Raw genomic sequence first — 21,861 nt, 5'->3', positions numbered from 1 at the left:
ACGAAGGGAATGAACAAGTAACGGGGAAAATGTGAAGAATGGAGGTTTGTGGGATGATAGGCAATCTTTTTTTATTTTTATTTTTTATCATTGTAATGGGCATGTTCAACAAACCCCCACCCCAAAAAGGAGAAAAGGAAGTAAGAGTGTATTTGCAAGTGACTTCCAATGGTTTTTATTTTCAAATGGAACGGTTTTGGCATTTTCAGACACACTGTGTAATTAGAGGGTTTGGCAAGTCTATTTTAAAACGATGAAAACTTCCTTCCCCTTCAATCATCTTATGGCCACACCCCTCCCCCCATACACACACCCGCTTCTCCCCAAAGCTTTTGGTCTCTGCACGGCCTTACCATCTAGGCTCCCATTAACCTGTGTGTGTTAAGCGGGAGCCCCTGGCCCGCTGTGGCTGTCACAGGACAGGCTCAGTGAATATGCCCCCCACGCTGCTGTGCTGCGGGGTCCCCGGGCCCCGCATAGAGGAGTGTGCCTCAGCAGCTAGGGGTCGGTTGCTTTTCGTCAATAGTTGTGTATTAATCCCTGAAGCACTCATGGAGCACCTGTCTGTCCCCGGTGTTTTGCTGGGTGTTGACCAAACTGCTCACAGAATGAAACGTCGCTGCCTTTAAGGGGAGGGTCAGGCCTGTGCAGACTGGCCTGTGCGGGAGGAGAGCAGGGTCCATGGGGCGGGGCTTTTACGGGGAGGCGTGGTCAACGGGGCGGGGCTTTTGTGGGAGGCGTGGTTCGTGGGGGCGTGGTCAGAGGGGGCAGGAGTACCAGGGAGCAAATTGGACGGGGCTTCCGGGAAGCGTGGTCAGCGGGGGCGGGGCTGGTAGAGGCGTGGCCTTCGGGGCGGGGCTGGTAGAGGCGTGGTCGGGGGGGAAGGGACTGCCTAGAGGCGTGGTCAGCGGGGCGGGGCTTCCGGGAGGCGTGGCCGGTGGGGCGGGGCTTCCGGGAGGCGCGGTCAGCGGGGACAGAGCTGCGAGAGGCGTGGTCCGGGGTCAAGGGCTGCCGAGAGGGACAGAGACGGGGCTGGCGAGGGGCGTGGCCAGCTGGGCGGGGCTTTATGGGGGCGTGGCCGCGGAGGGCTGTCCGTCACGGCGGGGAGGCGGGTCCGCCGGAGCGCTCCCGGCTGACGGACCGCCGGGCCAAGTCGGGAGTCCCGCTCGCGGCTCCCCTCTCGTCAGCATGTCGTTCGTGTCGGTGGCCCCGGACTCGGACTTCCCCATCCAAAACCTGCCCTACGGAGTCTTCTCCACCGCAGCCAACGTGAGCGCAGGGCGCGGGCGGGCGACCCCTCACCCGGGACCCCTCCCCTTCCGCTCGGGCCTCCCCGCGCCGACTGCACGCCCCGAGGAGCCCCGAGGAGACCCGAGGAGACCCGAGGGGCGCGGGGGGCCGGGCCACTCTGCACCCGAGGAGCGGGTCGTGTGTGCGCGCGGGTGCCCGGGGCCTCCGCAGGTTTGCGTTTGAGAACGAAATGCAAACGGGGGCCCCCCGCCGAGCCGGCGTGTCCCTGGCACCCCGCGGGCACCGGGGACGCCCCTTCCCTCGGCGGTCGCGCTCCCAGGCCGGCGGGACCCTGGGTCCCCGGAACGCGGACGCCCCGTGTCGTCCGTGGCTTACAGGTCACGGGGCTGGGGCCCCTCAGATGCTCTTTAGGGCCATGAACCCCACTTTCCCTTCGCGTGGCCAGTCCAGCGACCTTCCAACCTTGCGACATGCCGGGTGAACATTCTTGCGACACGACACGCCGGGTGGAGGTCGCCGGTGTGGCCTGACTTAGGGAGAAGTTAACCCGTGAAGACGGGCTCATCAGCCAACGGGGGTGAACCGTCCCCGGGGGCGGGGGGGGCGGGGACGGGGAGCCCACTCCTTTGGGGCTATTGGTGGTCATGTTGCCTAGACGTCTGCTCCCAGCTTTAAAGGTAAACCGAAGGACCCCAGACCCGGCCTGCACCCCAGGGTGCCCAGGAAGCGTGTGCCACATGGGCCCCTCCCCCCATGGTGACCTTTGGCCCCAAGGGGGGTGCCTCCGGGGCCACCCTGCAGCCAGTGGCCTCCTGTGGCCTCGCACCTGCCAGGCCTGGCCAGAGGTTGCAGGGACACAGGGGACGCAGGTACAAAGGGGGGGGGGGGGCAACTTAAACCTTAACCCCGTGAGCACCCCAGCGGCTGCGAGGCCGCTGGTATTTGTTCTCAGGGGTCCTGTCCTCACTGTTTCGGGGAGCACCCATCGGTGAGGTGGGAACGTTGTGGCCAGAGGCAGGTGGGGTGCTCCGATGGGCTTTTTCTAGAATGAACGCCCCTGGCGGGGAGCCTAGTGGCCTTCAGATCCCTCCCCCTCTGCTGTGTTTTTTTAAAATATATTTTTATTGATTTCAGGGAGGAAGGGAGAGAGAGAGAGAGAGAAACATCCATGATGAGAGAGAATCACAGATCGGCTGCCCCCTGCACGGCCCCCACTGGGGATCGAGCCCACAACCCGGGCGTGTGCCCTGACCAGGAATCGAACCCTGACCTCCTGGTTCCTAGGTCGAGGCTCAACCACTGAGTCACACTGGCTGGACTGTTTGTTTTTATTTGTTTTTTGTTTTTTGTTTTTATTTTTTGTTTTTTATTGATTTTTTACAGAGAGGAAGGGAGAGGGATAGAGAGTCAGAAACATCGATGAGAGAGAAACATCCATGAGCTGCCTCCTGCACACCCCCCACTGGGGATGTGCCCGCAACCAAGGTACCTGCCCCCAACTGGAATCGAAACTGGGACCATTAACAGCCATAGCTGGTGTGGCTCAGTGGATAGAATGTCAGCCTGCGGACTGAAAGGTCCCGGGTTCAATTTTGGTCAAGGGCACATGGCCAGGTTGCAGGCTCCATCCCCAGTAGGGGGTGTGCAGAAGGCAGCCGATCAATGGCTCTCTCTCATCATTGATATTTCTATCTCTCTCCCTCTCCCTTCCCCTCTGGAATCAATAAAAATATATTTAAAAAAAAAAAAAAAAAACTGGGACCATTGAGTCCGCAGGCCGATGCTCTATCCACTGAGCCAAACCGGTTAGGGCTGTTTTTATTTTTTTAATATTCATCCGAGGATCTGCTTTTATTGACTTTTGTGGTTTTTGTGTGTGTTTAGTTAATCCTCACCCGAGGATATTTTTCCATTGATTTGTAGAGAGAGTGGAAGAGAGAGAGAGAGAAAGAGAGAGAAACATCAATGTGAGAGAGACACATCGATGGGTTACCTCCTGCACCCGCCCCGGCCAGGGAGGAGCCTGCAACCACGATAGGTGCCCTTGACCAGAATCGAACCCGGGACGCTTTGGTCCGCAGGCCTGGGCTCTATCCACTGAGCAACACCAGCCAGGGCTGCTTTTATTGGTTTTGGAGAGGAAGGAAAAGGGAGTGAGATAAACATAGATAAGAGAGAAAAGACATGGATAGGTTGACTCCACAACCTTTTGGTGTATAGCAAGCATGTCAAACTCGCGTCCCGCGGGCCACATGCAGCCCACAACGAATATTTTTGCGGCCCAGCCAATATAATGGTACATAAGAACCGTTCTAATAAAAATTTGGTAACTTAACTTTTACAGTCTCCTGTTATACATCATTATGAATAACGAACTACAATTTTCACTAATGACTGATGACTATAATCGTGTTGCATTCACGTCCCTCACACGCCTTACGCGCAGGCGCACCATTTCTCCCCACGGACACCGGCAGCGAATGTTCTAGCAGCCGATGGCCACGTCCTTAGTCTTGGACTGACCGGCTTGGTGTGCGCAGCCGGAATTATCTCACTTTCGGAGAACAAGAAAAATAGGTTTATTTGTGTGACGCGTATTCATTTGTGCAGTGACTCAGGGTCTGGTGAGTTCATGTTCAAGAAAAAAATAATGATTTTTATTAAAATGTCCTATTATTTGCCCAAGCCAGTTTGGCTCAGTGGATAGAGCGTCGGCCTGAAGGGTTCCAGGTTCGATTCTGGCCAAGGGCCCATGCCCTGGTTGTGGGCTCCATCCCCAGTGCGGGGCGTGCAGGAGGCAGCCGATCCATGATTCTCTCTCATCATTGATGCTTCTCTCTCTCTCTCTCCCTCTTCCTTCCTCTCTGAAATCAATAAAGAAGTATATTTTTTAAAAATAATAAAATAAATAAATAAAATGTTCTATTCCTTTATAGAACTCGTTTATCTCAGCCCTTCCTTGGTAGTCAGCATGTCTCCATCGGAACAAACCTACGTTTCTATGAAAACGGAAGCGTTTGTTTTTTGCGGCCACATCCACGCAGACCTTGTTTATCCGGCCCGTGTTCGCCTCCGAGTGTGACACGCTGGGTGTTGGGTGTACGGGGTGACGCTCCAACCGATCCAGCCACTGGCCCGAGGCTCCCCCAGCCCCCGCCCCCGCTGGTTCCTGGGGGAGTGTGCAGGGACAGCCACGAGGGGCATCTGGGGGAGATGGCCCCTTCCCACCGCCCCCTGAAGAGTGCTGGGGTGGGGGCTTGGCCTCTGGCCTTCCAGAAGATTCCAGGGCGCCTTTGGGCCTCATCGAAAGCTGTCACTGCAGCCATGTCAGCCCCTTGGGGGGCACAGGGAGCTGGGGTTCAGTGCTAAGGACCCTACAGGGGGACCTTGGGTTCTTAAGCAGACAGACGTTCGGCGTCGCCGAGCCGAGCTCGGCTGAGGCTTTGCCCTGCGCTGACCGAGCCGCCTTCCTCCCAGCCAAGAGCGCGGATCGGCGTGGCCATCGGCGACCAGATCCTGGACCTCAGCGCCATTAAGCACCTCTTCACCGGGCCCGTCCTCTCCAAACACCAGGATGTCTTTGTGCAGGTAGGACAGGGCGACAGGGCGTGTCCTCCATCCCAGTGGCCCTGCAGAGCCGGGGCGACAGCCCAGGGGGAGGGGGGCGGGGAGGGGGACAGCTGGGCCCAGGGCCCTCTGTGTTGGCAGCCTTCACTGCACACACCTGTGGGATGTGACTTCACTCCCCTGACGAAGGCCTGGTGCTTTTTTAAAAAAATATACACCGAGCGGCCAGATGATGATGATCTCTGAACGCATAATAATCTGGCCACTCAGTGTGTGTGTGTATGTATGTATTATATATATATATATATATATATATATATATATATATATATATATATATATATTAGAAGCCTGGTGCATGAATTCGTGCATGGGTGGGGTCTGGCCAGCCTGGCCAGGGGGAGGGGAAATGGGTGGTTAGCCAGCCTGCCTGCTGGTCGAACTCCTGGTTGAGGGGACAATGTGCATATTAGCCTTTTATTCTATAGGATAGACACTGAGTGGCCAGATGATTATGTGTTCAGAGATCATCATCATCTGGCCACTCAGTGTATATTTTTATTGATTTTAGAGAGGAAGGGAGAGGGAAAGAGAGAAACATCAGTGATGAGAGAGAATCACGGATCAGCACGCCCCCTACTGGGGATCGAGCCTAAAACCCGGGCATGTGGCCTTGACCGGGAATCGAACCCAGGACCCTTTAGTCTACAGGCCGATGCCCTATCCACTTAGCCCAGGGGTCCTCAAACTTTTTAAACGGGGCCAGTTCCCTGTCCCTCAGACCGTTGGAGGGCCGGACTATAGTTTAAAAAAAAAACTATGAACAAATTCCTATGCGCACTGCGGGCCCGGGACGAGTCGGCTGCTAAGCAGGACAGGCAGCGGCACCTGGCGGGCCGGATCCATGTCCTTGGCGGGCCGCAGTTTGAGGACCCCTGAAGCCAAACTGACTATGGCTTTAATATACTGTATATATATTAAATTATTGATTTCAGAGAGGAAGGGAGAGGGAGAGAGAGAGGAACATCCATGATGAGAGAGAAACATGGATCATCTGCCTCCTCCACGCCCCCTACTTGGGGATCGAGCCCGCAACCCGGGCACGTGCCCTTGACCGGGAATGGAACCGTGACCTCCTGGTTCATAGGTCGAGGCTCAGCCACCGAGCCACGCCGGCTGGGCAAGAAATCTTCTCTTGCCTCCCATGAAGGGGGTGGGCATAGACTGATAACCTGCAGACTGGAGTGTCCATTGGAGCCACACAGTCACCTCCCACCGAGGGCCAGGCCGAGCAGCACCAGCAGCGTCCAGACAGCAGCTCCTGGCTCTGCCCGCTGTGCGTGCAAGTCCGTGAGGGGCTGACCCCCTTCCCACCTTGATGCCCAGGCGACAGAGCTAAGAGCGAGCGTCCTGGACGTTGCCATGCCCAGGAGAGGAGTGACGGCCCTGGAGGGCAGGCCGGCCTCTCCTGTGGGCAGGAAGGAGGGGCAGCGCCCAGCACTGTCCCACGCGTGACCCTCTCCCCCCGTTTCAGCCCACTCTCAACAACTTCATGGGCCTGGGCCAGGCCGCCTGGAAGGAGGCGCGAGCTTCCCTGCAGAATCTGCTGTCGGCCGGCCAGGCCCGGCTCCGAGACGACGCGGAGCTGCGGAAGCGGTGAGGAGCGAGCGCGTGGACGTCGGGGGCGGGAGGAGAGGGTGATGGTGACATGAGGTGACGGCCGGGATCATTCAAAGATTCAAAGTCACCGCACGGCTGCCCTGGCCTGGCGTAGCCCCTGCCCAGGCTGCATGACCCCACCATGCACGAATTCATGCACCGGGGGGGACGGAATCACCCCTGTGCCACTGGCCCTCTTCCTGCTTCATCAGCATCATCCCGTCCTTTTTTTAAAAAAAAGGTTTGGTTTTTTTAATACATTTGTGGGTGTTTTTTAAAAATATATTTTTATTGATTTCAGAGAGGAAGGGAGAGGGGGAGAGAGGGAGAAACATCCATGATGAGAGAGAATCATGGATCGGCTGCCTCCTGCACGCCCCACACTGGGGATCGAGCCCACAACCTGGGAAGGTGCCCTGATCGGGAATCGAACCTGGGACCTTTCAGTTTGCAGGCCGACACTCTGTCCACTGAGCCATACCGGCTAGGGCTAAGTTTTTTTTTGTTGTTTTTTTCTCTTTTTTTTCTTTTTTTTTTTAAATATATTTTATTGATTTTTTACAGAGAGGAAGGGAGAGGGATAGAGTTAGAAACATCAATGGGAGAGAAACATCCATCAGCTGCCTCCTGCACACCCCCCACTGGGGATGTGCCCGCAACCAAGGTACATGCTCTTGACCAGAATCGAACCCGGGACCCTTAAGTCCCCAGGCCGACGCTCTATCCACCGAGCCACACCGGCCAGGGCTGTTGGGTTTTTTTTCATTTATTTTTATTGATTTCAGAGAGAGGAAGGGAGAGGGAGAGAGGGATAGAAACATTGATGAAAAAATGAGAAAAAAAAAACAGTAAAAAAAATAAAAGAGAGAGAAAAAGGAAACAAACGAAAAAAAAGAAAAATCAATGATGAGAGAGAATCATGGATCAGCTGCCTCCTGCACGCCCCCCACTGGGGATCGAGCCCGCAACCCGGGCCTGTGCCCTGACCGGGAATCGAACCCTGACCTCCTGGTTCCTAGGTCGGCACTCCGCCACTGAGCCACGCCGGCCGGGCCATCCGTGTCCCTGTCCGGTTCCCAGAGCCGAGGGAGTTAGCTCGATTCCTAGAATGGGACCTGGAGCTAGACAGGAGGCATCGCAGCTTGAGTGGGCGGACCCCTCCCTGGTCCAGTCGGGCCTGGAGACAGTCACGGGCATCGGGCACAGGATTCTGGGAGGGGCTGGGCTGCGCCTGCGGGTGGCCACCCGAGCGGGCACCTCGCCTCGCCACGCGCTTGACCCTGAAACCCCTGGCTGTGTTTCAGTGCGTTGGTCCCCCAGGCTCTCGCCACCATGCACCTCCCCGCCGCCATAGGTGAGTCCATGCGCGGGGCGGCCTCCTGGGCCAGCGGGGCTGCTCCCTGCTCCCAGGTGGGAGGGGCTCTGGGGCTGGGGCCACCCCCACCCCCACCACCGACTCAGGCGTGTCGAGGGTTCGAGCTCATGTGTATTATTTGTTTGTCAGTGGAGAGTTCTGACACAGTGTTTTATTTTTATTTGTTTATTTGTTGTTTAAATATATTGTTATTGATCGCATTTTAAAAAATATATTTTATTGACTTTTTACAGAGAGGAAGGGAGAGGGAGAGAGAGTTAGAAACATCGATGAGAGAGAAACATCGAACAGCTGCCTCCTGCACACCCCCTACTGGGGATGTGCCCGCAACCAAGGTACATGCCCTTGACCGGAATCGAACCCGGGACCCTTCAGTCCGCAGGCCGACGCTCTATCCACTGAGCGACACCAGCCACGGCTGATTGCATTTTTTAAAAATATATATATTTTTTATCTCAGAGAGGAAGGGAGAGAGAGAAACATCAATGAGGAGAGAGAATCATGGATCGGCTGCCTCCTGCACGCCCCCTACTGGAGATGGAGCCCACAACCCGGGCGTGTGCCCTTGACCGGGAATCAAACCCTGACCTCCTGGTTCCTAGATCAAACCCTGACCTCCTGGTTCCTAGATCAAACCCTGACCTCTGGTTCCTAGATCAAACCCTGACCTCCTGGTTCCTAGATCAAACCCTGACCTCCTGGTTCCTAGACCAAACCCTGACCTCCTGGTTCCTAGATCAAACCCTGACCTCTGGTTCCTAGACCAAACCCTGACCTCTGGTTCCTAGACCACTGAGCCACGCCGGCCGGGCTGAAATGAATTTTTTAGGGAGGCTCATCTGTGCCCGTTTTGTGCTGAGCGTTGGTGCACGTGTCGTGGGTGGGTGCCCCCCGCCTGCCGCCCCTCGGAACGGGGTGCCGAGGAAGCTGGCGTTCCTGCTTCCTCCTCTTGTCCTTGTCACCCCGTCCTTGGCATGTCCCTTCTCTGTCCCGAGGCGTCCGGGTCCCCCGAGGGGCTCTCTCTCCCGCGACTTCCCTCCGCAGGTGACTACACGGACTTCTACTCCTCGCGGCAGCACGCTTCGAACGTCGGGATCATGTTCCGGGGCAAGGACAACGCCTTGATGCCCAATTGGTAGGTCCCAGGCCAGAGTGTGACGTGTTCCGAGTCTGTCTGTCCTCCCATTCCCAGCGGCATGCAGTCCTGGGAAAAACCGTGATGAGGATCATGTGTCAACCCTCCTAGAAACAACGGTCTCAGTGTCTGGTCTTCTCAGCTCCGCCCTGGACCCGCTGGGGGATCAGGGAGCAGTCCCTTCGTCTCCTATTTTTGTTGGTTTGTTTTGTTTAGCCCAGGGGTCCTCAAACTTTTTAAACGGGGGGCCAGTTCACTGTCCCTCAGACCGTGGGAGGGCCGGACTATAGTTTAAAAAAAAAACTATGAACAAATTCCTATGCGCACTGCGGGCCCGGGACGAGTCGGCTGCTAAGCAGGACAGGCAGCGGCACCCGGCGGGCCGGATACATGTCCTCGGCGGGCCGCATGTGGCCCGCGGGCCGTAGTTTGAGGACCCTGGTTTAGCCTCACCCGATCCCCACTAGGGGGCGTGCAGAACGCTGCCAGTCAATGACTCTCATCATCAATGTGTCGCTCTCTCTCCCTCTCCTTTCCTCTCTGAAAGCAACAAAAATATCTACACTAATAAAAGAGTACCATGCTAATTGACTGTACCTTCACTACGCCCACTAGCCAATCAGGAGTGAGTATGCAAATTAAGCCAACAAAGATGGCAGGCTAATTTGCATATGCAGGCGTCCTGCTCCCAGCCGCTCTGGGCCTCTGGGCAGCATGGGAAGGCAGAAAGGTGGCTCCGGGCCAGAGCGAAGGCGGTGCTGGCAGCCAGGGGAAGGAAGGCCCGTTCTTGCACGAATCTTCGTGCATCGGGCCTCTAGTATTTAAAAAAAAAAAAAATTAAAAAGAATGTTGACATGTTTTCTGCCACACGTGACAGCGCTGACACCTCATCCTTTGTCTTCCTCTGTCAGGCTGCACTTACCCGTGGGTTACCACGGCCGCACCTCCTCCATCGTGGTGTCCGGCACGCCGATCCGCAGGCCCATGGGACAGATGAGACCGGATGACTGTGAGTGCCCCGCGTTCTCAGGCCCCTCCCACGCGGCTCTGTGTCCCCACACGTGTTCCTGGGCCTGGCCCTCACGGCAGCCCCCTGTCCCCGTGTTGTTGCAGCAAAGCCTCCCGTGTACGGCCCCAGCAAACTCTTGGACATCGAGTTGGAAATGGTAAGCGTGTACAGGGTCTCGGGGTCTCAGCGTCTCAGCGTGGCATCGGCATGGGCTCTCCATAACCGTGATGGCAGGCCCGGCCGGTGTGGCTCCGTGGTTGGAGCATCGGCCCCAGCACCGAAGGGTTTAGGGTTCAATCCCAGGTCAAGGGCACGCACATACCTGGGTTGCTGGTTCGATCCCCAGCCCCGGTCGGGGCACATGCAGGAGGCAACCAGTCGCTGTGTCTCTCTCACATCGATGTTTCTCTCTCTCTCTCTCTCTCTCTCTCTCGCTCCCTCTCTCTCTGAAGAGAGACACATCGATTGGTTGCCTCCTGCAACCCTCCCTTCCTCCATCCCACTCTCCCTAAAAATGAATGGAGAAAATACCCTTGGGTGAGGAGTAACAGAACAAACCAAACAACGCGATGGCCGGTGTCAGATGGCGGGGCCTGGCCCAGGCGGGGGGTGCAGACCGGCTCAGGGAGGGACTTCCCTTTTTTATCAATTTTTATCGTTTTATTTTATTTTATTTTTAAACATATTTTTTATTGATTTCAGAGAGAAAGGGGAGGGAGAGAGAGAGAAAGAAACATCAATGATGAGAGAGAATCATGGATCGGCTGCCTCCCACACGCCCCACACTAGGGATGGAGCCCGCAATCCCGGCATGTGCCCTGACCGGGAATCGAACCCAGGGCTCTTCAGTCCGCAGGCCGACGCTCTATCCACTGAGCCACACCAGCCAGGGCTAATTTTTATTTTTTAATTAATTAATTTTGTTGTTGTTGTTCATCCTCACCCGAGGACATTTTCCCATTGATTTTTAGGGAGAGTGGAAGGGAGAGGGAGAGACAGAGAGAAACATCGATGTGAGAAAAACACATCGGTGGGTTGCCTCCTGCATGATCCCTGACCAGGGCCGGGGCGGGGAGGAGCCTGCAAGCAAGTACGTGCCCTAGACCCGAATCGAACCCGGGGCCCTTTGGTCCGTAGGCCGACGCTCTGTCCACTGAGCCACACTGGCCAGGGCATGGAGGGACTTTTCATAGCAACGCCCGTGGTTTAGGTGAGGCCTGGGGAAGCTGTGGTGTCCACTCTCGGCAGGTGGAGAAGGGGTGTGGGCCCCCCCAGCCCCCCCCCCCCCCAGGGCTGTGGCTGCGGAAATCAAGGTCGGCCGGAGGCAGCAGGAGCTCCCGGTCTGTCCAGTCCTGCCCGCTGGTCTATTAGACTACGTCCAGAGAAGGAAATGTGGGGGCACTGCCCGGGGGGGGGGCCCAAGCCCTGCAAGGCCCTCTCAGCCGGCCCGCTGCCTCCTGCTGCACGTGGACCCCAGAGCAGGTCTCCCAGCCCAGACCCACCGAGCCCAGGTTGGGGGCGGGCCTTCTCCCCGGGTGAACGGGGGACGCTGCGGGCAGGGGCTTGGCCTGCGTGGGCCCCGCCCCGTGCAGAGATGGGCGGGGAGGGCAGGGCCCCTGGTCATGGCAGCTGGCGGTTAGATCTCGTGAGGTCCGCTACCAGCCGGTGCCCTGCGTTTGTTTTCTGATCTGGAGGGGAACGTCTGCAAGGGGTCGACCCTCACCACAGAGCACATAGGGCTCCGATGGCTTGTTTGTGTTGGCAAATGTCCATCATGCCCATCGCTGATTCTGTGCGGTTGACAGTCAGCGTCCCAGTTTGCCCCAGGGACGTCTGGGTATTCTGCTGGTTCCTGGTCATTGTGTTGGGGATGTTTTTCTCTCCATCCAGGGCGGTGGGTGATGGGCTGGGGGTGGGGGGGCGCCCCATCAGGGTCTTGGCTGCGTTTTTTTTTGGTTTGTTTGTTTTTTTATTTCAGAGAGGAAGGGAGAGGGACAGAGAGTTAGAAACATCCATGAGAGAGAAACATCCATCAGCTGCCTCCTGCACACCCCCCACTGGGGATGTGCCCGCAGCCAAGGTCCATGCCCTTGACCAGAATCGAACCCGGGACCCTTCAGTCCGCAGGCCAATGCTCTATCCACTGAGCCACACCGGCCAGGGCTTGGCTGTGTTTTGGCAGCAGCCTTTTGATTTTGCACAAATAACCATTTTTCTTTTCTTTTTCTTTCTTTTTGTGAATCCTCACCTGAGGATATTTTTTCCATTGATTTTTAAAATATATGTATTTTTATTGATGTCAGAGAGGGAGAGATAGAAACATTTATGATGGGAGAGAATCACGGATCAGCTGCCTCCTGCACGCCCTACACTGGGGATCGAGCCCGCCACCTGGGCCTGTGCCCTGAGCGGGAATCGAACTCTGACCTCCTGGTTCATAGGTTGACACTCAACCCCTGAGCCAGGCCAGCTGGGCTCCATTGACTTTTAGAGAGAGTGGAAGGGAGGGGGGAGAGACAGAGAGAGAGAAACATCGATGTGAGAGACACACATCGATTGGTTGCCTCCAGCACATGCCCCATCAGGACCGGGGATCGAGTCTGCAGCCCAGATACGTGCCTTTGACTGGAATCGAACCCCAGGCCCTTCAGTCCACAGGCGGACGCTCTATCCACTGCGCCACACCGGCTGGGGCTGATTCCCTCCGTTCCCACCAGCCTCACGTACCCGCCGGGTCCTGAAGTGCAGAGCTGAGGGGCGGCAGGGCAGGAGCCAGGCGCTGCCGTGCTTGGCGTTCAGGGCTGATCAGAAGGGTCACGGGCTGGAGTGCCCCAGCTCCCCGAGGCGGCCATGGGTCCCCCAGGAGCAGCACACGGCTTAGAAATATAACCGGACAACCGAGGGGTCCCGCCGCCTGTCCCTCCCTGAGCCGATGTGGCAGAGACAGGGTGGCATCGTCTGTGAGCGCTGATTCCAGTCCCGCCAGCAGCATGGGGGGCAGCAGGTCACTCACAAGCATCTGCTCTGCCCCCCAACCCCCAATAGGCGGCTGCTTACACTGGGGAGAAGGACAGAGATGGCATGGGAAGTGGGCAAAGGGGTGCCAGATGGGCAGTGCACAGGCAATGCGGGCTGGGGGTTTGCAAAGGGCTGGGGGTATGCAAAGGCCTGGGGGTTTGCAAAGGCCTGTGGGTATGCAAAGGACTGGGGGTTTGCAAAGGACTGGGGGTATGCAAAGGCTGGGGATCCTCAAAGGCCTGTGGGTATGCAAAGGGCTGGGGGTCCTCAAAGGTCTGGGGTCCCTGGTTTCTGCAACCAGGTTGTTATGTTTCCATGGTAACAGGCAGCTCCTGGGTGGGGAGCAGAGGCTGCAGCTCCAGGTGGGCTCCCAGGTCCCCAGTGCGGCCGCCAGCCAGGCTAGAAGGCTCTTCTCTAACCGGAGCAGCACAGCCGCGGTTAACCGAGCGTGATCGCTATTCCTCACGGTTCTAGCTGGTCCCCCATATCCTACTTCCGCTCCTGTCAGAAACACTGCATTCAGGGCCTCGGACAGGCCTGACCTTTGCCCTCCAGGCGTGGGACCTGGGGCGCTGCCCGGGGAGCCCAACACTAACCCGCTCCCCCGCGGGCAGGCTTTCTTCGTAGGCCCCGGGAACCGCCTGGGAGAGCCGATCCCCATCTCCAGGGCCCACGAGCACATTTTCGGGATGGTCCTGATGAACGACTGGAGCGGTGAGTGAGGGCGCGGGGCGCTCTGGGCGGTGGCCGCCCGAATGCCTCCTGGCGATATTTTTTCTTAATGTGTTTTTATTGATTTCAGAGAAAGAGAGAGAGAGAGAGAGAGAGAGAGAAACATCAGTGATGAGAAAGAATCATGGATTGGCTGCTTCCTGCACGCCCCCCACTGGGGATGGAGCCCGCCACCCGGGCATGTGCCCTGACCGGGCATCGAACCCTGACCTCCTGGTTCATAGGTCGACGCTCAACCACTGAGCCACCCCGGCTGGGCCCACTGGCGGTGTTATCATTCCCATTTTACCGATGAGGCACAGAGAGGTCTCCGTTAGTTGCTGAGTTTCCATCAAACTCAGCGGCCCAGCTTCAGAACCTGCCTCCCCGGAGCGGAGAGAGGGGTGGGGGGAGATGGTGCCTGGGAGCGTCAGCCCCTTCACGGGGGACCCTCCCACCTGCCGGGTCACCCTGGCACAGGGACCTCAAAGGACCTCTGTCCTGGGCATAGGCCGATGCCCCTGGGCCCTGGGCAGCCTGGTTGGGGCCTGGGTGGGGGGCGGCTGTGCCGGGCACCTGTGCTCCGTGGTCAGGGGGAGGAGGGAGCCGGAGCCGAGGTCCCGGCCGCCCGGTAAGCCCTGCCGGCCCTCCTCCTCCCGCAGCCCGAGACATTCAGAGGTGGGAGTACGTGCCGCTCGGGCCGTTCTTGGGCAAGAGTTTCGCAACCACCATCTCCCCGTGGGTGGTGCCCATGGATGCCCTCATGCCCTTTGTGGTGCCCAACCCGGAGCAGGTGAGCCCCGCGTCCTCGGGGAGCCCCACACCCCGGCCCCTCTGCCCCGAGGCTGGTGACCTCCAGGCAGGCGCCCGTCACTCCCCGCGGTGCTCTCCCCGCCCCCTGCACAGTTTTGGGGGGAGACACACCATGTTGTAACCTTCAGAACCCGCCCTCCGAGGCCAGGGGAGCTGGTACCTGCCAGGACCATGCACTGAACACCAGGCGGCCGGGGATGCGCTGTGCGGTGGCGCCCCCTGGGGGCCGCGTGGTAGAATGCAGGCTGGAGCTGGTCCCGGAGCCGATGGAGGGGGGCAGGCTTCGTCTCACCCTCAGCCTGGGCCTGTCCCAGTGCGGCCACCATCCCCGCGTGGCCTCCCCCAGCGCCCTGGCCCCGAGCCCTCCTCAGGGTGCCTGCCTGGCAGACCCCAACTCTTCCTAGACGCTCGCCCTCCTTGGCCTCCTTGCCGTGTGACCTGGCCCAGGTTCCCCGCGTCTGCAGTCCTGTCATGTGGCCACGGGACTCGGTCCCCCACACCTGCCCCCGCATCTCACCTGCTCGAGCCCCACCTCAACCCCCACCCCGCTCTGCGCCCTGGCACCCTGGCACCCAGACACGGGCCTCTACACCAGCCCTTCCCGGTCACCGCCCGGGCCCAGCCTGCAGGACGCTGGCCACTTCCGAACCGTTATTTACTCAACGTTTTTCCTTTTTGTTTGTTTTTTAATATATATATATTTTATTGATCTCAGAGAGGAAGGGAGATGGGGAGAGAGAAACATCAATGATGAGAGAATCGTGGATCGGCTGCCTCCTGCATGTGACCTCCTGGTTCATAGGTTGACGACTGCTCAGCCACTGAGCCACGCCGGCCGGCCCCTCCCTGCCTGTCTGGGGCGCCCCTCCTTTGGCCTCTGCACCTCTGACCTGCCCCTCCCTCAGCCTCGTTCCCTGGAGTCTGGCTCATGGGACTCCCCCTCGCCTCTCACGGACCAGGGACCTGGCGCTGGGTCCCTGGAGAGCGGCCCCTCTACCCCGTGTCCTCTGCCCTCGCAGGACCCCAAGCCGCTGCCGTATCTCTGCCATGACCAGCCCTACACGTTCGACATCAAGCTGTCTGTCGCCCTGAAAGGTACTGTCCTGGTGTTGGAGGGTGTGGCCGGGGCTCCGGGTGCTCACGTGCCCGAGCCCCAGTCCCAAAGGCTCCTGAGCTCCGGGGAGAGGGGTGGGGTGAGGGGGATCTCCTGCTGCAGCCTTAGAGACACGTGGGTTCTTTTTGTTCCTTTTTGAAAACACACAGAGCGGCCAGATGGTGATGATCTCTGAACACATAATCATCTGGCCACTCTGTGTCTATCCTATAGAATAAAAGGCTAATGTGCACATTGTCCCCTCGACCAGGAGTTCCGCCAGCAGGCAGGCCGGCCAACCGCCCATGTCCCCTCCCCCTGGCCAGGCTGGCCGGACCCCACCCATGCACGAATTCATGCACTGGGCCTCTAATATATATATATATACACACACACACACAAACACACACACACTGAGTGGCCAGATTATTATGCGTTCAGAGATCATCATCATCTGGCCACTCACTGTATATTTTTATTGATGTCAGAGAGGGAGAGGAAGAGAGAGAGAGAAACATCCATGATGAGAGAGAATCACGGATCGGCTGCCTCCTGCTCGCCCCCCACTGGGGATGGAGCCTGCATCCCAGGCCTGTGCCCTGACCGGGAATCGAACCCTGACCTCCTGGTTCCTAGGTCGATGCCCAGCCCCTGAGCCCCGCCGGCGGGCGCTGGTGATCCCTGTCTGTGCCCTGGCTGGGAGTCGATCCGGCCTCCTTGGCGGATCGGGACGAGACTCGAACCAGCTGAGCTCCCGGCCAGGGCCGCGCTGGTCCTTCCCGGGACCCGTTAGGCAAAAATCACCCTGGACGTGGGCAGCCGAGGCCACACGTGCCCCCTGCGAGGCGGTTTCGTTTCGTTTCGTTTTCTTTCGTTTCTTCCGTCTGGATGGACAGAAGTGAGTCTCTCTGTCCGTGTTCCCCGTCTCCCGCAGGAGAGGGCATGATCCAGGCAGTTCCCATCTGCAAGTCCAATTTTAAGGTAAGCGTGGGCGCTGGGCCAGCCGCTGACGGACGGACGGACGGACGGACGTGAGGAACCAGGGGAGCCGTGCCCTCGGGCAGGAACCGGGGAGCAGCGTCCATGTGGGGAGATGCTGGCGGGTCGCCTTTGGGCCCCAAGGAGCCGGCCCTGGGTCAGGAGGCCCTTCAGAGGGAGGCCGGGGGTTTTCCTGGATCCGGAAGGACGTCTGGAAGGACGTCTGGAATGTCCTCCGGCATGTCCTCCGGCCGTCCGGTCTAATTAGCATATTATGCTTTTATTAATATGGATTATTATTTTTTTAATCCTCACCCGAGGATATTTTTCCCATTGATTGTTAGGGACAGTGGAAGGGAGAGGGGGAGGCAGACACATCGATGGGTTGCCTCCTGCGTGACCCGGACCAGGGCCAGGAACCTGCAACTGAGGTCCGTGCCCTTGACCGGAATCGAACCCGGGACCCTCCGGTCCACAGGCTGACACTCCATCCACTGAGCCACACCGGCCAGGGCTGAACTTCTTATTTTAAAAAAAATGTATTTTTTAATTGATTTCAGAGAGGAAGGGAGAGAGAGAGATAAACATCCATGAGGAGAGAGAATCATGGGTCGGCTGCCTCCTGCACGTCTCCCACTGGAGATCAAGCCCGCAACCCGGGCATGAGCCCTGACCGGGAATCGAACCCGGACCTCCTGGTTCATAGGTCGATGCCCAACCACTGAGCCACACCGGCCGGGCAAGAGTCCGTTTCTGAGGTGCCCTCTGCCTGGACCGTGGCTCTGGGGTGGCAGATCTCAGACGCTGTGGGGGTGGGGAGGCGCGGGCGGGCCCTGCACCTGAGCCTGTGTGGGGGGCACCTGGTCCCGGCCCCTCTCTCCCTGCCACCCCCCCACCCCGGCCTGACCTCCCTGCAGGCTCCTCGTTCCGAGGCCCCGGGCAGGAGAAGGACGAAGGACCTTGGGGTCTTTGCTCAGGAGCGGCCTCTGCCCTGATGAGCACCCTGTCCGCCTGGGCTGGGGGGCATTCGGGGGGCAGAGTGTCCTCAGGGACAGACGCGCGGGCTGCACGTTGAGGCTCTGAGCAGGCGGGGGTGGGGGTGCAGGGCGGGAACAGAGGGGGTGGTCCCCGGGCAGCTCTGCAGAAGGACAGCTGTCACCCATCGCCCAGAGGAACCTGGGAGAGGGGGCGCGGGGCCGGGGGGCGGGGAGCCGGAGGCTGAGGGAACGGGGAGGCTGAGGGCCAGGGGGGCCGGAGGGCCTGGAGGAAGCCAGGGGCTGGGGGGTCGGGGGGAAGCCGGGGAGCCTCGGAGGAAGCTGGGGGGCCCCGGAGGAAGCCGGGGGGCAAGCCTGGGGCCCAGGGGAATCTGGGGGGTCTGGAGGAAGCCGGGGGGGAAGCCTGGGGCCCAGGGGAATCTGGGGGGTCTGGAGGAAGCCGGGGAGCCTCGGAGGAACCTGGGGGGTCTGGAGGAAGCCGGGGGGGAAGCCTGGGGCCCAGGGGAACCTGGGGGGTCTGGAGGAAGCCGGGGCATCCGGGGGGAACCTGGGGGGTCTGGAGGAAGCCAGGGGCTGGGGGGTCGGGGGGAAGCCGGGGAGCCTGGGAGGAAGCTGGGGGGCCCGGGAGGAAGCCGGGGGGCAAGCCTGGGGCCCAGGGGAACCTGGGGGGTCTGGAGGAAGCCGGGGGCCCGGGGGAATCCGGGGGGTCTGGAGGAAGCCGGGGGCTGCCGTGCCCCCCGCCGTGTGAGGCCCGTGCCCACCCGCCCTCGCCCGCAGTACATGTACTGGACGATGCTGCAGCAGCTCACTCACCACTCCGTCAACGGCTGCAACCTGCGGCCCGGGGACCTGCTGGCTTCCGGGACCATCAGCGGGCCGGTGAGCACCCCCTCGCAGATCCAGCCCCCACCCCCCTCCCTGCTCCCCACGCAGCCCCGAGGGCCCCGGGTGGCGGCTCCATCCCCAGTGGGGGGCGTGCAGGAGGCAGCCGATCCGTGATTCTCTCTCCTCATGGATGTTTCTCTCTCACTCCCTCTCCCTTCCTCTCCGAAATTAAAAAATAAATTTAAAACATTTGTCATTTCAAACTTAGCAGGAAAGAGGCGGGCGTGGGAGCGGAGGCCGTGCCTGTCCGCGTGGGGAGAGGGGGGAGCGGCCTGTGTGTGGTGTCACCTTCCCACACTGCGTGCTCCCAGGAGGGGGTGGCCCGGCTGCTGTGGCCTCCCCCCCTCCACTCCCGCCCCCCGTGCCACTGTCAGCCCAGGGCAGGGTCTCAGAACCCCAGAGATGGTGCCTTGGGGGGAGGGGGGTGCATGTGGCAGTCCCTTCCTGCCAGGTCCCCACTGCAGCCTCTTGTCCCCGGTGGGGGGCGGGGCCTGGCATTACCCGAGGGTGTTCCGTGTGGTTCCACCGAGGCAGGGTCTTGGGGGGCCCCGGATTCCCCCGCCCCTGCCTGGGGCCCCCAGGACTTATCTGTGCCGGAGCCAACAGGCTCACACAGAGCTGTGTCCCTGGGACACTTTATTTTTCTTCTTTCTTTTCTTAAGAATATATTTCTATTGATGTCAGAGAGGAAGGGAGAGGGAGAGAAACATCCACAATGAGAGAGAATCACGGATCGGCTGCCTCCTGCACGCCCCGCACTGGGGATGGAGCCCACAACCCGGGCCTGTGCCCTGACCGGGAATCGAACCCTGACCTCCTGGGTCCCAGGTCGAAGCTCAGCCCCTGAGCCGCGCCCGCGAGGCCCTGACACTCTCCTCCCTTTTCTGTTGGCAGGAGCCGGAGAGCTTCGGCTCCATGTTGGAGCTGTCCTGGCGGGGCACGCAGGCCATCGACCTGGGCTACGGCAAGACCCGGCGGTTCCTGCAGGACGGGGACGAAGTCATCATCACGGGTGAGGGCGGCGGGCCCCCGCCCGGGTCTCCCCGGCCCCCCCGCCCGCGTCTCCCTGCCCCCTGCCGTGTCTCCCTGCCCCCTGCCCGCGTCTCCCCGGCCCCCCGCCCGCGTCTCCCGGCCCCCCGCCCGCGTCTCCCGGCCCCCTGCCTGCGTCTCCCGGCCCCCCGCCAGCGTCTCCCCGGCCCCCTGCCCGCGTCTCCCCGGCCCCCTGCCCCCCTGCCCCCCTGCCCGCGTCTCCCTGCCCCCGCCGCGTCTCCCTGCCCCCTGCCCGCGTCTCCCCGGCCCCCTGCCCCCCTGCCCGCGTCTCCCCGCCCCCCTGCCCCCCTGCCCGCGTCTCCCCGCCCCCCTGCCCCCCTGCCCGCGTCTCCCCGGCCCCCCGCCCGCGTCTCCCCGGCCCCCCGCCCGCGTCTCCCCGCCCCCCTGCCCCCCTGCCCGCGTCTCCCTGCCCCCCTGCCGTGTCTCCCTGCCCCCCTGCCTGCATCTCCCTGCCCCTCTGCCCACGTGTGCTGTCCCGTCGGCTGGGCAGCCGTCTGTCTGACTCGGCCCCACTCCAGCATCCCCAGTGTCTGCTCGCTCTGTCCCTCATCCCAGCCTTGGGTACCAGGGGTTTTCCGTCGGACCCTCCCCAGACTGCAAAGGCCCCGGATGGGGCCCCGCTCTGTCCCCGGCTCCCTGCGCAGAGCGATAAAATAACGTCAGGTCGCCCAGGTCACCGGCGATCTGGACTTGGCGGAGCAGGGTGTCTGCGAGACGGGAGGGGGCGGTGGGGGCCAGCATTGCCCACCGGGAGGATGTCATCACCATCTGCATTCAGGAAGCAGACGCAGTCTGTGCCTTTGCACATGCTGTTCCTTCCGCCCGGCATGCCCTTCCCTGCGAACTCCTACACACCCGTCAACGCCCAGCTCAGATGTTCCCTCCTTTGTGCTCTCTCAGCGCCTGGCAGCCTTCTCTCCTCTAACGCTTGTCTAAACACGCCGGACCCTCCTCTCTGCCTCCCCCTCAAAATATCCTTCGTGGGGGCGGGGATTCAACGAATGGCACTAACGCTTCTGGGGCATCTCCCCTGTGGGCGAGCATGTGCTGGGGGTGGGGGGTACACGTGGGCATTTCATCGGATCCTCGTGTGCCTGAGAGACAAGGGCTGTTACTGTCTCCAGGTGAGGGGGCCGAGCTGTTTTCTGTGCAGCCAGCTCATCTTTGCGACGGTCCTGCCTTGCTGGGCTTGCTCGCTGAACCCATTTCACAGATGAGGAAACTGAGTCTTGGGGGGGGGCCAAGGTCACGGGGCCGGTCGGTGGGGAAGCCCGGCTTTGAACCCAGGCCTCTTGCTTCGGGCTAAACCCCAAACCCACGCAGAAACCCGTGGAGCCCCTTGGGGTGTTTCTGAGGGTCCGTGGGGCGGGGGCGAGGGGGGCACGGAGTCCCACCTCGAGGGCCCCTGCGGCTGCGCCAGGCTGTTCTCCCGTGGAAAAGGCACGTCCGTCCCCGCAGCGGGCCCAGCTCCGTGACGGCCGTCGCTGCGGCTGCCCAGGCTTCGGCTCCCGTGACCCCGGTGGCCACCGCCGACCCGTGTCCTCTCTGTTCCAGGCCACTGCCAGGGCGACGGCTACCGCGTGGGCTTCGGCCAGTGCGCGGGCAAGGTGCTGCCCGCCCTCACGTCGGCGTGAGGGCCTCTAGCGGCCTGGACACTCACCTGGCTGGACCCCCGGCCCCCACCCCGGGACCAGGCCCCCGTGGCCGTGGCCCCTCCTCCTTCAGGAACAAGTAAATAAAAGCCATCGTGCCCTGTGCCGCAGCCTGGGGCGTCTTAATCGGCGGGTCGAGGTGTGAGCTGCTTCCGGGGAGACACTCATTGGTCTGTTTTTATCAGTGAGATGGGGCCGGGGGCGGGCGGGAGGGTTGGGGGGGCATGAACCCGCACCAGTGGACATACAGGCTTTGCAGGTCCCACGACCCGGCATCGGGACCAGGACCCCTTGGCATTGAGCCAGCGCCTGGAATTCTGGGACGGCTTCATGGGACAGGGAGGCCTGGCTCTCCCAATCCAGTAAGGACATGCAGCCCCGGCCGGTGTGGCTCAGTGGCTAGAGCGCCAGCCTGCGGGCTGAAGGGTCCCAGCTTCGATTCCGGTCAAGGGCACATGCCCGGGTCGCCGGTTCCCCAGCCCTGGCCGGGGCACATGCAGGAGGCAAACTCATCGATGTTTCTCTCCGTCTCTCCCTCTCCCTGCCACTCTCTCTAAACAACCAATGGGAGAAATCTCCTCGGCGAGGACTCACCAAGAATAAAAGTAAATAAATGGAACGAGGGAACGGAGGTACGAGAGGCTGAGGGACTTGCTCCTGGCACACAGCC

General features: G+C 60.3%; 1 protein-coding gene across 1 annotated transcript; it reads left to right on the top strand.

The window, feature by feature from the left end:
• Positions 1 to 1,100: 1,100 nt before the first annotated feature.
• Positions 1,101 to 21,358, top strand: FAH (fumarylacetoacetate hydrolase). The gene is made up of 14 exons (XM_080651595.1): positions 1,101 to 1,269; positions 4,729 to 4,839; positions 6,353 to 6,474; positions 7,782 to 7,831; positions 8,897 to 8,987; positions 9,899 to 9,996; positions 10,101 to 10,153; positions 13,629 to 13,728; positions 14,388 to 14,518; positions 15,558 to 15,633; positions 16,566 to 16,612; positions 18,382 to 18,483; positions 19,384 to 19,501; positions 21,094 to 21,358. Exons 1-14 carry the CDS (start codon positions 1,189 to 1,191, stop codon positions 21,171 to 21,173), a joined length of 1,260 nt encoding a protein of 419 aa, XP_080507721.1. The 5' UTR covers positions 1,101 to 1,188; the 3' UTR covers positions 21,174 to 21,358.
• Positions 21,359 to 21,861: the final 503 nt, after the last annotated feature.

Source organism: Plecotus auritus (genome assembly GCF_963455305.1).
Source record: "Plecotus auritus genome assembly, chromosome: 15".
Taxonomy (NCBI): domain Eukaryota; kingdom Metazoa; phylum Chordata; class Mammalia; order Chiroptera; family Vespertilionidae; genus Plecotus; species Plecotus auritus.
The sequence above is the reverse complement of the archived record's forward strand: the minus strand, read 5'-3'. Positions and strand labels throughout refer to the sequence as shown.